Below are 14,659 nucleotides of genomic sequence, written 5' to 3'. Positions count from 1 at the left end.
TATATATATATATATATACACACAGACATATATACATACATATATATATATATACACACACAAAACTAATTTGGAGTCGAGACCAATAATATAGGAACTTCGTTATTAAGCTCTATTCTTATTAACAAAGTTGTGGTAAATATTTTATAGCTTAAATAACTGTTAAATTATCATATTATGAACTCGTACAAAACGAAAATTAGAAAGAAAATTAAAAATAAACTTACCAGTTATCGTGAAACATGAAGAAATGTACAATATAAACATAAGTTGAGGAACCATTGTATAAAAACTCCTGATACGAGGCCGACCAGGTCCTATAAAAGTCAAATTTAAAAAATATTACTCGCTGGTGAAAATTGTACTGCCAAAAAATGAAACTTAAAATTTGAAAATATAATCAAGCGATTCAAGAATAAAATACAAAATTATCTAAAACAAATGAAAATTTTTTTTTACTTTTCAATTTTTAATCAACTATTTCAAAATAGTTTGACGATAATCTATAAAAGCGGAGAATAAAACAAGCATTGAAAGAAATATTGTAAGTTTTTCCCCACATGTTTTATAAAATAGTCCCTAGCATAAAATAAATCTAAATTAATTTACGAAACTTTTATTATTTCATACTAAATTGTAACTAGTATAAACAATGTTTCAATGGAACAACGATTACGCTTTTTTTCGTTACGCTGTTCAAACAGCATGCAATCATAATTTAGAATAGAATATATAGAAAAAAATTATTCTCTAGGAAAGATAACTGAAAGCATATTTTATGGTTAAAATTTTTAACACAAATTCAAATTTTGTTAATTTTTAACAAATTTTTTTTATGAAGTTATTAGGTGTATTTGTATTTCTTATGTGTAATTGTATCAAACTTAATCAGGTGGCTACAATTTTTTAAGTAATGAGCAAACATATCACTCTCGGTAAATAAAACTCAAAGCAGTTTGTATAAATAAGACATTATAATTTAGTATTTAAAATTCTCTAAGAAAATAATTTAAATTTATTTCATCGTAGCTAAAAGGTTAACAACGAAAGCTAAGATCAATACTTTTCATTAGTTTGAACAGTTTATAAGTTTTAAGAATTATAATGTAAATGACGACTTCGTGCAATATAATGAAGCATTGCATTTTTTTTTCAAAACATTAAATCTTTAAATCAAACTGAACCGTTATATTTTTTTTATAAAAATATCAATCGAAATTTTAATAAAAATGGAAAAAAGAAAAATCAGTCATTTTAATTATAATTCTGATTTTCCTATAACATGACGAATTAAAAAAGAATAAAAAATAATCAGACATAAGCTAATTTTTTTCACTTGAATTTGCATTTCCTTTTTCAGCTTTTAAATTTGTGCCATTCACTAAAATTAAATTGAACCATATAAGTGCGATAGTTTTACAACTCAATTAAAAATGGTATTCATTGGCAGAAAACATGAAGTTTAATTCTAAAAACCTACTTCAAGTGATTCATACACAATAGTCATTGTTTTCCCTACTTTTTATTTCCTAGTGTTTTTCAAGGATTTATATAAACAATCAACAATTGTAAACTATCATTCTTATATCCTTTTATTTATTTATGTTCAAACGCTTCTTTAATGAATACTTTAAAGGAAAGTGTATGAAATCAGATAATACCAAATGATAAAAAAACAAACATTTATTTGTAAAGAAAGACGAACAAATAATCGGAACAAACGGTCCATACGTGGGAAATTTGATGAATCTTCTAATAGAGATAAAGTGTTGATGTTGAAAGAATAATATCAGAAAACCAGCTTTTATTCATTTTTTAAAAAATAATAGCAGGAATCAGAAAAGGGGGGAATTTACAAAGAGTGACCTATCATCTACTTTTCCTTGTTAAAGAAATAAATTCGTTTAAACTGAGATGATAGAATTATTTACATTATATAACTGCAAGCAAACGCATTCATAAGAAATTATAATATTTTTTTACTTTTTAAAATATATCGGAATAAAATTTCAAAATTTTATACAGCTTTAGTAGTTTACGTAATAACTACTTAATTTTACAATTTATTTATTTTTATCATTAACATTACAACAACTTATCATTTGTTCTTATTTTACGGTTAAAATTTCAATCACATGCAATATCCCCCCCCCCTATATTAGATACATAATTTTTTTAATTCAAATTAAATGTTTACTGGGGTATGGGAAAGCGTGGGAAAGTTACAGATGAACATACTATTGCTTACATACACGTTTGAAAATTTACAGTTTAAAAAATAAACCGAATTCAATATTAAATGTGTACCGGAGGAGGACATAAGTGGCACAGAGCTTAAAAAACATTTGCACATTGCTAAATGTGTATTTTTATGAATGGTTACATAATAGTTGATAAACAACCTATTAACTGATAGTTATTGTATTTTTGTAAGACATGATTTCTGTAAACGATATATTGGTTAATTTTTTTTTCAGAACTGAACTTTCTTTTTCCAACCTTCGAATCAAAGTGTTTTGGTCGAAACGTCATTCCTGCATATATTAACTATTTCATTATTAATATGATAAATAACTTTTAATCGGTTGTTACTATATTAAAGTAAGAAATTACTCTTGTGATGTAAACAAAAGATACTTGGATCACAATTTTAATTATATATATTTTTTATATTTAAGAATCGATCATTCTTTTTCACCCTACAACTAAAAGTATTTTTGAAAGAAAAAAAAAAGTCTTTTGAGACTAAAGAGAAAGTTTACTACCTTTATTACTTGATACCTTTAGTACTTGAAATCTGAATTAAAATAATCTAAAGTTTAAAATTCAATGTATCATGCGAAAGAAAAACTATGAAATAATACTTTCATCAAGGGAACGGAACATTATTATTATTTTGGAAACAGAAATAAATTTCGAAAATTCATTGCAAATTACATTGCATTCTTGACAAGATATCATTCGTTTTTAATTCCATCCCAAAACACACAAATAGAAATTTTATATTAAAACTTCAAACTTTTATTCCTTCTAAATGAAAGTAATAATTACCTAATTTTTGAAAATCCTAGTATTAAAGGAGGTAAAAATTTATATACGCTAATTTTATTTATCAAGAAAATGAAACAATATGAGATTTACGAAGATAAAGATTAAACGAATTCCCTGAATTCCTTACCCGTAATTAATTCTTTAAGATGATATCATCAATTATATAATATTCCACTTAGAAGATAAGTAGGTGTATTTAAATTTGAAACTTTTAGTTCTTGAAACCTATTATATTAAAAATATAATAATGCAAATTTTAAAAATTATATAATTTCATTCCCCCCCCCTCCATTTAATATAAGTTAATTTCATTTATCAAGAAAACAAAACAGTAAAAGAAAATTTTGAAACAGTAACCAAATTCCGTAAATTCATCACATTTAATTAATTGTTTGGCATGATATCATTTATTTATAATTCCATTACGAAAGACGGAGAGGGATGCTGTCACTAGATAACTTTACAAATTAACATTAGCGGTAAATTATAGTCGGGATTTAAAGAAAACTGCTTTTCGATAACCCGTTCCGTAGGAATCGAAAAGGGACTACAAGGCCGCCTCCCACAGCGTCCTACGACCTTTATAGACGTGCTTAGAATTGACAAAAGAAATTTGCCGGTTGCACAATCGATTGATTATGATACAAGTGGTTAAAGCTACTATAAAGCTCTTATAAAAGCATTTTGTATGCTTATTAAGTACAACAATAAATTCCGCTTTTATCTAATATTAAACACGACATTTATACACAAGTAAATGTTTTTTTTATCCGTTTATTAAAATATACGGATAGTGAAACAAGATGTTTTTTTTTCATAATAAAACTTTGTGTGTAGTTTGAAATTGATAAACCTTACCCTTACATCTCCACTGGGCTGTTCTGTTATGATACGAAATGAAATAAAGCTTCTCCCTGTTAATTGTATAATTATCAGGAGCTTGTAACAGTTATTTATGACTTCTAGGCTACGTTTTATCGCTCTTTAGAGAGTGCTTTCATTTTTAATTATGAAATTGGGTCAAAATATCAATAACAAGAATAAACCCTATGAAGAAAAAGAACTAATTTTTTTAAAACGATGCGTTTTTGATTATTTTTTAATACTCTTTGAAAATTACTCCTACGCTGCATCGTTTGGGTTCATATATATATCTATAAATATTGTAAAACTTTATCTATAGATTTCAATATTTAACATGTAGGGGAAAAAATCTAGTCAATTTAGCAGCTTTTTTTAATTGTTTAATAACTTTTTATGTATTCAAGTTTTTTTTTCATTTGTTCAGATAATTCTTCCGGCAAAGCGTATAAAATTACATTATAATTTTAAATTACGGCTTTGATTTCAGATCAAGACACTCAAATAAATACATCAGCTTTAGAAAATTGTACCACAATCAAGCTGTTTTCAAATCACATTTCTCCATTAAAATTGGAAATTAGTACCTGGTAGAGAAAGTTAAAACTATACAGACTCCTTTGTACTTAAAATATATAAGGAATCAGACAAGAAAACTTAAATTAAAATTTTATTTCGTAATAAGTCTAAGATTTTTTAATTTAATGAATACAAAATGCAGGAATTATAAAATAGGTTCTTTAAATACCTAAGTAATCCCATTTTAAGCGCCGAACCCAATGTAATAAATAAACCAGAAAATTTAATAAACTAAATTAACCAAGCGAAACTTACTTTGATCGCGATTAATTATTATTATTGATTTCTGCTTAATGTCATTATGTTTAATTAAAATATAGACAAAAATTCAGAAATTCACGGATTTATTTCCCTCACAATTAAAAAATTATATCATAGATCATAACTTATTTCACAGGAAGAAATAAGACTCAAAATATTCACAATTAATAAGCAAATAAAAAAATATTTTTAAACAGAAAATAATCTGAAAAATTAAAGTAGGCGAAAAAATAGATGAATGCCAAACAAAGCTGAGGATTTCATATAATAACATAGTTATTTCATCAGTAGAAATTAGGTGATAAGATCTTATCACCTTTCACACGGTGAAAGTATTTTTCCAAGGTCAATCTCTACACATTTATTATGACTGACCCTAACCAGTTTTTTTAAACACACATATTCGGCTCTAAATTGTCATTGAAAGTGACTTTATGAAGCTTGCGTTTCTTTCATGTTAATCGTAATCATTATCATATTAATGGAAATGTTCAGACGACGAGTTATTTTACATATCAAATAACGACAATTGATAAAAGTAATTGTTTCATCGATATCAATTAGTCTTTAATTGAATTAAAAAAAATTACTGTAAAACAAAATGGTATTAAAGAATAATTTATACACTCATAAATATCACTATGTTATAAATGGAAAATTGTTTCATGCACTCTGATTAAAAAAGAATTACGGTAAAACATGATATTCAACAATGACATTTTTCTAAAATTTGATTATAATTTGTTTTTAATCATTATTATCCTCAAAGCTTAGTCATAGATAAATGGCTTATTAATGTTTTAATATTAGAATGACTTAGAATAATCTAAAAAGCTCAAAGAAATTGTATTTAAAAATATCTATGCACGCTTTATATGAACTTTTCTTAAACAATATGCAAAAAATATTCGATTCATAAATCTAATACTTATTAAAATCGACCATAATAAAATGACTGAAAATTCTAAAATATTACATTACAATAATTGTGATCAATTAAAACAATTAGCTGGTCAAATTATATTCAATAACCATTTAAAATAATATTTAACTCAATTATATTTTTCGAGAATTATATAATTAAAAAAACTTATTGCATTTGCATAAATAAAACGTAATATTTTCGTTAATAATGTACTTTTTGTTAAACTAAGAAATAAAATTACGTTAATTAATTAAAAGACCCATGAATGCATGTCTGTAAATCTTTTAATAGCAATTAAGTTGCAATTTCAATTTAGAAAAATAACAGTTACATACATTTTGTAAACATATGAAATTATAACTACCTATAATTTCATACCTTATATTTAATAACTGTACTAAAAAATACGGAACATACGAAATCACTAATTTAATTTCATTACATTAAACTGTTCAACAAAAAATATTAAATTAAATTCAGAGTTTTAGGGCACTGAGTCCAGTAAGACCTGTTGCACAAAACTCAGTCTAAAATAATAATAAATGAAATTACAAACATTATTCATAAAATAAGGTAAATTTTAGCTTAAAAGATTTTTCATGGTGCTTTTTACAAGAAGAAATGGCTAACTTACTTCTTAGAAACCAAAAAATGTTGTGATGTATATATGTATAGGTATGAAAATAAACTCGTCCCTTAGAGTGTAACTATCAAGAATACATAGATCAACGGGTTAAAAAAGTGTCAGGCCATGGTCTAGAGTGAAATACCGATATCTTACGTCATTTAGAAGACCGCATGATGTCACATATCCGTAGTTACATATTAAGGTGTTGTCCTCTTTTTAAGTTAATTTCGGAAGTGTCTTTTATTTACTTTTTCTTTTCACCTCGTAACATTTGGGAGTGAGAAACTCTGACGCATCCACAAACTTGTCTTGGGAATTTTTCATGGTAAGTTTTGTGATATAATTAATCTTTCATTTCTTGAAGGCACATTATTCCATGTGAATGCTTAAAAGTGAGCTGTGCTACAATTATTTGACACCATTTAACTCTGGTAGCGCATATCGGAAAGTGCCTCAAGTCTCATCCCTTTGCACCTGAGCCATAATTTTTCTGTATTTTGACAGCTATGAGAAACTAAATAGCCCACCCGGATATTGTCTGTTCGATTTCCTTTTAAGTTTTAGATTTCCTTTATCAACAATCCAATATCCTTATTTTTTTAAAAAAAATTAACATACAAAATTAATTATAAATGTTTGCATTTAACTACCTAGTGTCGGTCAAGAATCTTATCTTCTAGGCTTCCACCACCCCGTTGAGCTTTATTTCGTTTTCTTTCGCATCTGACCTTGATGGTTGAGTTAGGCTTGGTATAATTGCTTCGTCACTTGGGCTAAAACTAGTAAATTTCATATTCAATCTAATCGGCCAAAGACTGTTAGAGAGGTTCAAAGTTATTTTATAAGAATGGGATATAATATGCATATTTAATTTCAGTTATTTCAATCTTTCATAGGTATTCCACGCATACTACTTGATTATTCTTACTGGATACTTCTGTAGTATTATTGGGAGGAGATATAATAAGGAAACTTAAATAAGACTCGTTATTTAACATTTTAATTCCTTAACGAGTTAAGTAATTTTTTCTTAAAAAAAAATAGTATCATCCAATTTGTGAAAGCAGTGTAAAAAATGATTAATTTTTATTAACCAAAATGTATATTGATTATCTTTTTTATTATTATTATTATTTTTTTATAATATAAATTGATAGTCCAAAAAAAATTTTCCTTAGTGATTTCAATTTAGAGATGAATAATTTTATATTCAAAATAAATAAATTCTACCCTTCTTTATTACACTATATCAGTTTCACCCTCCTGAAAAAAAATCTAGAACTTTTAAATGAATATTTATAATTTTCCAAGTTGCAAGAAACCCATTTGATATCATAAATAGCGATTAATTGAACAATGTTAGGGTAAAATATTAAACAGAATATATTTTTCATACACCCACATAAGTCTAACCATGAACAAATGAATTAATGCAGATGCTGAAAAATAAGTAAAGTGAAATCTGTTCAAGACATCCACGTTTAAGAAATTCCTGTTTACCAAGTTATTGTTAAAGTAGCTTACATTCCAGTAACTATTTTGTTTTCTATTTCAGCAATGCAAAACTTCCCCTTTTAAAAAAAATTTGTTTTCTTATTTTTCCTGGGTAAAACATTTTCTAAGACTACTAATTTTCCGTTCGAAACAGTAAAAATCCTAAAGAAATGAAACTCATTGATACAAAAACGTCTGAAAAAATTCTAGAAAAATATTGAAAAAGTTCTAGGTGTTCTTAAATTATAATATAACTTCTCGCTTTTAGTATGAAAAAAAAATAGGTAAATTAGTTTCAGCACATACTTTTTTTATTTATGTTTGATCCCGTAAATATCTAAGTCAAAACTCAATATGCTTACAATATTGTAACGTAAACTGGAACTTCCATCTCCGTATCTTATTTGCACCTAACATTTTTAAAGAATAATTTTTGCCCCCTCCCTCTCATAGAAATTTATTCAAATTAGGATGACTGTTCTTTTTTTGTTCATGACCTTTTAAATGTGGATTAAAAAGCACCTTGTAAAATATTTGAAATAAATTTTATATATTTAAATGCCTTTTACTGTTTTCAAATTTCCACTTTTTTGATATATATAATTGAAGCTGTCCTATATGTTGTTAACATGTCCTTTGAGTTTTTTCTCTCTCTCTTTAAGAAAAACAAAATTAATAACATAAAAGCAAAATCACTGAAGTGCGAAGAAGTAAAATTTGCGTGTTTGCTGCTCTAAATAATGTTATGTCAGCTGATGAGTGTAGTTAAGTGCGTGTGAGGTCAACCATATCGTCATTGGGATAGACAAAGCGATAACCATATTCCCCAAATAAACGATCATGTTTATGACAAGAAATTTTTTGAAGAGAAAGTTCTGTTTTAGGAAATGATTACTTCTCTTTTATAAATAATGAGGGAAAGCTAAGGTACTTTTGACTGGGCCATTGCTTAAGACTTTTTCAACTTATTCAGAAGTAATTTTTCTTTGAAATTACGTCCGGGACTCAATTTTGGTCAAAAGATAGTGAAAATGATATTCGAAAGGGGGCAGAGACCGACCTCCGTTGTAAAGGGTGGGAATTTTTTCGGAAATAGAAGAAAATTATAGGCAATCTTAAACTTTTGATAAGAGTGTTGATAAAAAGATGAATTTTTCTTTTCTTAATTTAAATAAAGGAGGACAGGAAACAAATTTAAAACTTAGTGATATGAAAAAAATGAATCATATATGGCTGTTACAGTAGTTTTTGACTAGTCACTAGTTAGAAATGTAATTAATTGCGTTTGAACTCTTAACTTTTATCTCATTTAATACTACTGTTTAATGACTAACATTTTCACTTACTATGTTTGTTTTTTTTCTCAAATGTAAATCGTTAAATTTCGCAAAAACTTTTTTTCTGTAATTTTTCTTAAATTACCATTTATCACGAACTATAATAATGTATATTATGATTGAGTTTTCAGTAAAAATATTTTTTTGGGTGGGGGGGGGGGGGTTACCAATTATTTGATTTCTTACAGAAAGCTTTAAAGTGATATTTAAGAAAGTTCACACTTTCTTAAATGACAAATAAAAAACCAAGAAAAAAATATGACTTATATTTAATGAACGTAAGCTAAATTTTTATTAGAATAGCGCAAATGCGAATTTATACTATAAGTGAATTAGAACATTTAAATAAATAAGTTGAACAGATTTAATAATATGCTGCAAGGCTGAGTCATAAAATAAAATTGAAATCCATTTTTTTTTTAAATTTAAAAATAAACGAAAATCAATATGCACGATCTTTTAATGAATCAGGCTCTGTAGCTGCTTCATTTAAATTGATTATCCAAAACTTGATTTTCACAGATAAAAACATTGCCTTCAATATTTTTTTCCGAACTTCTCCCCTTTTTTAATAGAGTTGATTCAGGCTGATTTTTGCAACATATTAACTAAAAAAAAAAAGAAGAAAAGAAAGAAAAGGAATGAGAGAGGAATGTTCTCTTTTCCAGAGAACAAGATATAACGAAGTGCCAATAAACAAAATTGTGGACTTCTGAAAGATAATAGTGTAAGAGCCAACCTGCTAATAGTGTGTTAAAAAGGAGATGGGAAAATTAATCACGTCTAACTTTACTTGGCTGTATGTCTAGTAAAGAATTACACAAAGGACATTTCTTTCAAGGCTGTAATGACTGACCACACCGATGATTCCGTGATGATTCTACCTGTGCCGGCACGTGACTACTTTATAAGTATTTATGATTGCGTGACCTTAGAGAGATATACTCCGCCCATTTCCCGAACATCCCCTTTACAGTTCTCTATTTTTTTTTTTCCTCCTCGACTACCCATATCTAATCCCTAGCCATTCTATTACTATAACAGTTTTTATTAAATTTAGGGATCCCAAAACTTAAGAGAGGGGTGCATTTAGTAGTTCTGTTATATGCCCTTCCGTTAGAAAAACTTCCCGTCGTTATCATTTATGATTATCAAATATGCATAGCATGCCTATGCTCTTTATTATTTTCCAGGCGAGTGAGTTTATTAGGATTAAATAACGCACACCCTTTTATTGAATTGCGCGAATTTTCTTTTTTAATGCTTCAGAAGCGGTTATTATTAACGTATCATCAATATCAAAATTAGTATATTTAACGTGAAGGCGTTTTTACATTGTCATTAACATTATTATTTTTAAATTTAGGATTATAATTTCTAATTCAACATCGCTGCCATAACTAACATTTTTAATATTTATTTTGAATAAGTAGGAGAAAAAACACAACCTTAAATGACGTATACCAGGTAAAGACGGTTTACAAAAAGATAAAAACTGTAAGCAAAAACGACAATACTGAGAAATTGAATCAATCACTGATGTTCACACTCGAACACAATCAAGATTCTCAAGAGTAAAATTATACTTTCCCCCCAAATTTGATGTAAACAAACTTTTAAAAATGAAATCACTGAAAATATTTATCGTTGATTATCCCGTCACCTGATTTAAAATTTAGCGAAATAAGTACAAATACATAATTATAAACACTAAGATAAAATTATCTAAATTGCAAAAAATAAATTTAAACGAGAAATAATTTGAATCAATGGTTACGGGCTCATTCAGATAAAGATACCGCTCTCGCAACAGATATATTAAGGAATCAAACTATTCGATAGGTATGAATATCTTCCTAAGCTGCGTAGCTAAAAAGATCGATGTCCTCTGGAATATTCCCAAATGAAGGCATAGAGCGTTAGGAGCTAGCCATCCTGGTACATCGTTCAAAGGAAGATAATGAACGTAAATCTATGCGTTGAGGGCAAAAGGGCTTAGCTGGCCAATTTTCACGCTTAGTTGCCGATCCAGAGACTTCAAGTGGGTGCAATCTTTTCCACGGCCCACTTGTTTCGATATTATCACTATTGTCCTCCAACTCCCACTGTAGATGGCCGATGTCCACTCGGTCTCATTTCTTTGATCTGGTTTTTCGGGTAAAGATCTTAGCCTGAGGTATGATTCTCAGAAAAAGCTTTTGTTAGGCATAGAAAATCGATGTTTTTAAATCAAAATATCACTCAATTGTGTGTCATCAATAAAATATATCTCCAATCAAGAAATTATCTATTTTTGTTCAATTAAAATATTTCATTTAAAAAAAAATTGAAGAAATTTTTATTGTGGCATTGAAAAATGTATGTACCCTGTATCAGCTACCTTTAATTGGAATTAATATTTAATTGCTATATTTAGAGAAATAAAAAAGTAATTAAATATAAATAGCACAAATTTGATTCTAAGGAGAGAAAAAAATTATCCTAGGATATTATACCCAACTATATTGTAAATAACCAATTATCCACAATTCTGTAACATGAAAAGCAAATTACAAAGCAGAATAAAATACCCATTAAAAGTTGAAAGTAAAACTTTACATTATTTATTTTTTACAGTTTAAATGCAAATGTTTGAATAAAGAAGCAGGAATGGAAAAAATATACCAGCGTTTCTATTGTTTATTGAGTTCCTTTTTCAAGAAAAAAAATTGGTTTTCTTAAAAACTAATTTTAATTGAGAATTTTTTTTCACTTACTTACAGTTATAAATCTGGGTAATTGGAAAAAGACATGAAATAATCTAGTGATGATGAAAATGTTTTGATAGTTCATACTTGAGCGGTTTTTGCGTTATTTTTTAAAGATATTTTTAATCACTTTATTAAATTACTGACTACGTATTCAAATAATTATTTCTTGGAATGACTGAAGTAAACAAATAAGAAATCATTCAAGCAATCCAAGAGAATGAAAAAAAATTTAATAGTGTTTTAAACATTAAGGACATGCGTTAAAGTAATGTAAAATAAATTACAATAATAATAAAGAAAATTAAAGAAAAGGAAATCATAGTGTATTTTACTTGTGATGGATATTTAAGATGAACCCATTTTTTATTAGTGAATATTTACAAACTAACAATCCATTTATTTTAAAAAGAAAATACACGTTTAAGGAGTAAGAATTAGTTATAACATCAGGTGAATTTCAAAGACTACATATAATATATTCATTTACAAATTTCGCACTATATGAAGATATGCATAAAATATTACCAGTATTATTTGTTTTGTTGATCTAATGGCAAACGTAATAAGATTTTTTTCCAGAGATTTTAAGTTGAAAAATTCCTGCTAATCAGATGCGAAATTACAAAAACTATCAATAAGATAATTAAGTGAAGAGCAATTTTTATTCTCCTAACTAAAGCATCAAGTGGTACTCAAACTAAAACGAATATTACAGATAAATTCTATTACCCTTGCTTCTGATTTTTTCCCCTAAAAATATTAGCCCTCACATCATTTTAACATATACAAAATCGTTTAAACACCATTTTATAAAAATTGGAACAGATTTTGAAATCACTTTGATGTTCCTAAAAATATATATTTTACACTTTTGTAACATTTCTAAAAAATATAATGAGGTTATTAATAAAGAATATCAACAATATTTTAAGTTAGAAAGTTTTAAAATAAAATGGAAATACTAAGAAACTGTTACTATTTAAACTTTTGTAAAATTGTCAAATCTCGAAAGATTCTTGTCATAAGTTTATCTTCTTATTAATTTTAAAACTAAAAAATACAACAGCGTTTATTGTTTAGTAATGTGTACTCTGATCAATTCACATAAAATAAAAAAACAATTTCTGAATATCTATACTCAAATCACACAACAACCAAAATGCAGCAAGATGTTAATTATTATTAAAACTCAGTTTAAATTCAACGAATCATTAAATAACAATTTTATATGAAATACGCTATGATGCATTAAAAAATGCATACATATACAATTCGCATTATATGTTATCAAAAAATGAATGAATTAAATGAATTAAAGTTATGTATATTATCAAAATAAAAACATGAAAAATCACAATTAACTAGTTATTTCAATTTCGTGAAGTTTTCCTAGGAAATCAGAATGTGCAAAAAAAATGATTGTTAATAAACTAAACTATATTTTTCCCTTTGGCTGTTGTCTCATGTTGTTAAAATAAAAGAAAGCTGCTAATTCATTATTTTTCAGAAGATACAACTTAAAATAAATTTTCAAATTTAGCACTTTTTGCAAACTGTTGCTACATATTCATATCTAACACGAGAAATAACTCAGTAAATCTTATTAATAAAAGCAGATGTTCATAATCATTTACTAAGTATTAATATCCATGGTTGAATAAAATAAAACATTAAAGGAAATTATTGAATTCAGAATTCTATAAAAATAATATTTGAATTTTGCAGAATGTGAGAACTAATCTGTGGTTCGAATTTCCTCTCACAAACAAGGCAAAATATTTTTTAACAGGAACAAGCAATATTTTACATTTCATCACGTTTATCTAAATTTAAAATCATGGAACAATAAAAAAATATTATGCATAGTAATCCATGACAATATCAACAGCTATGATTTATGGGAATAGGTTTTCTATAACTTTTCTCTTTCAATATTTCCAGACGTTATGCACATTATAAACACCTCAAAAAATCAATAAAAAATTAATTTTTGTTTGAGGATGAAAGCACTCACCAAATTGTTGTATAAACCTGAGGGGCTTCCACCAAGCGAAAGTCGTCTGAGGTAGAATTAAAGTCCGGTTAGAGCATCCGGCAGAAGGTAGCCGGAGAGATTCGTCAGCGGCCGGGTTGGAGCAGCGCTGATGCCGCTCCTCGAAGTAAGAGATCCGGTCCATGTTAAAAGTTAATCCATGGCTGAGTCGGCACACACAGGTAAAAAAAGGTAGGAAAACTGCGACCGTTCGTGCTCACTGCACGCGATAGTCTGTCGTTCACCTTGAAGGGCGGGGGACGGCGGCTGAAGATCAGTCGCCAACAGCGCCAATACACCTTTTACTTACCCCTCTACTAAATCTCCCATTAAAAAGGTGGCAAGGATATGAAAAAAAAAGTTTTCTTTTTTTTTTATGCGCCTTTCTAGGATGTAAATAATTCAACACTAGTTGAGAAAACTTTGTGTTGTGTGCTTACTTTTGATTTAAGTAATTTTGAGTATTTCGATTTTAAATTCGATTTATTAAATTTTTTAATATTTATATATATATATATGGAGCATCGTTTATACGACGCCGAAGGGACCACCGAAAAACGTCGTATAAACGATAACGTCGTATAATCGATTTTTACTTCTAAAACTGAAACTAACTCTGTTTTCAGTTAATTTTAATGTTTAACGTGTTGATTTACATAAATTTCTAAATTAGACAAAGCAAAACAAACAAATAACCAAAGAAGAAAAATTGCAGTGAGCAATTTGAATGTATGTTACCTT

The 14,659-nt window shown here is 27.4% G+C and overlaps 1 protein-coding gene across 5 annotated transcripts in view; it reads right to left on the bottom strand.

The window, feature by feature from the left end:
* Positions 1 to 14,659, bottom strand: part of LOC107448055 (pro-epidermal growth factor) — a 127,109-nt gene that overhangs the window by 28,088 nt on the left and 84,362 nt on the right. For 2 of the 5 annotated variants that reach the window (XM_043040243.2, XM_043040254.2), the window contains exon 2: positions 228 to 317. In XM_043040243.2, the coding sequence (XP_042896177.1) occupies positions 228 to 317 (90 nt within the window). Of the gene's footprint in view, positions 1 to 227; positions 318 to 6,955; positions 7,080 to 13,900; positions 14,238 to 14,659 lie in introns of those variants that run through there. The other 3 variants (XM_043040239.2, XM_043040250.2, XM_043040257.2) reach the window with 3 other exon arrangements.

The sequence above is a fragment of the Parasteatoda tepidariorum genome, chromosome 10, assembly GCF_043381705.1.
Source record: "Parasteatoda tepidariorum isolate YZ-2023 chromosome 10, CAS_Ptep_4.0, whole genome shotgun sequence".
Taxonomy (NCBI): domain Eukaryota; kingdom Metazoa; phylum Arthropoda; class Arachnida; order Araneae; family Theridiidae; genus Parasteatoda; species Parasteatoda tepidariorum.
The sequence above is the reverse complement of the archived record's forward strand: the minus strand, read 5'-3'. Positions and strand labels throughout refer to the sequence as shown.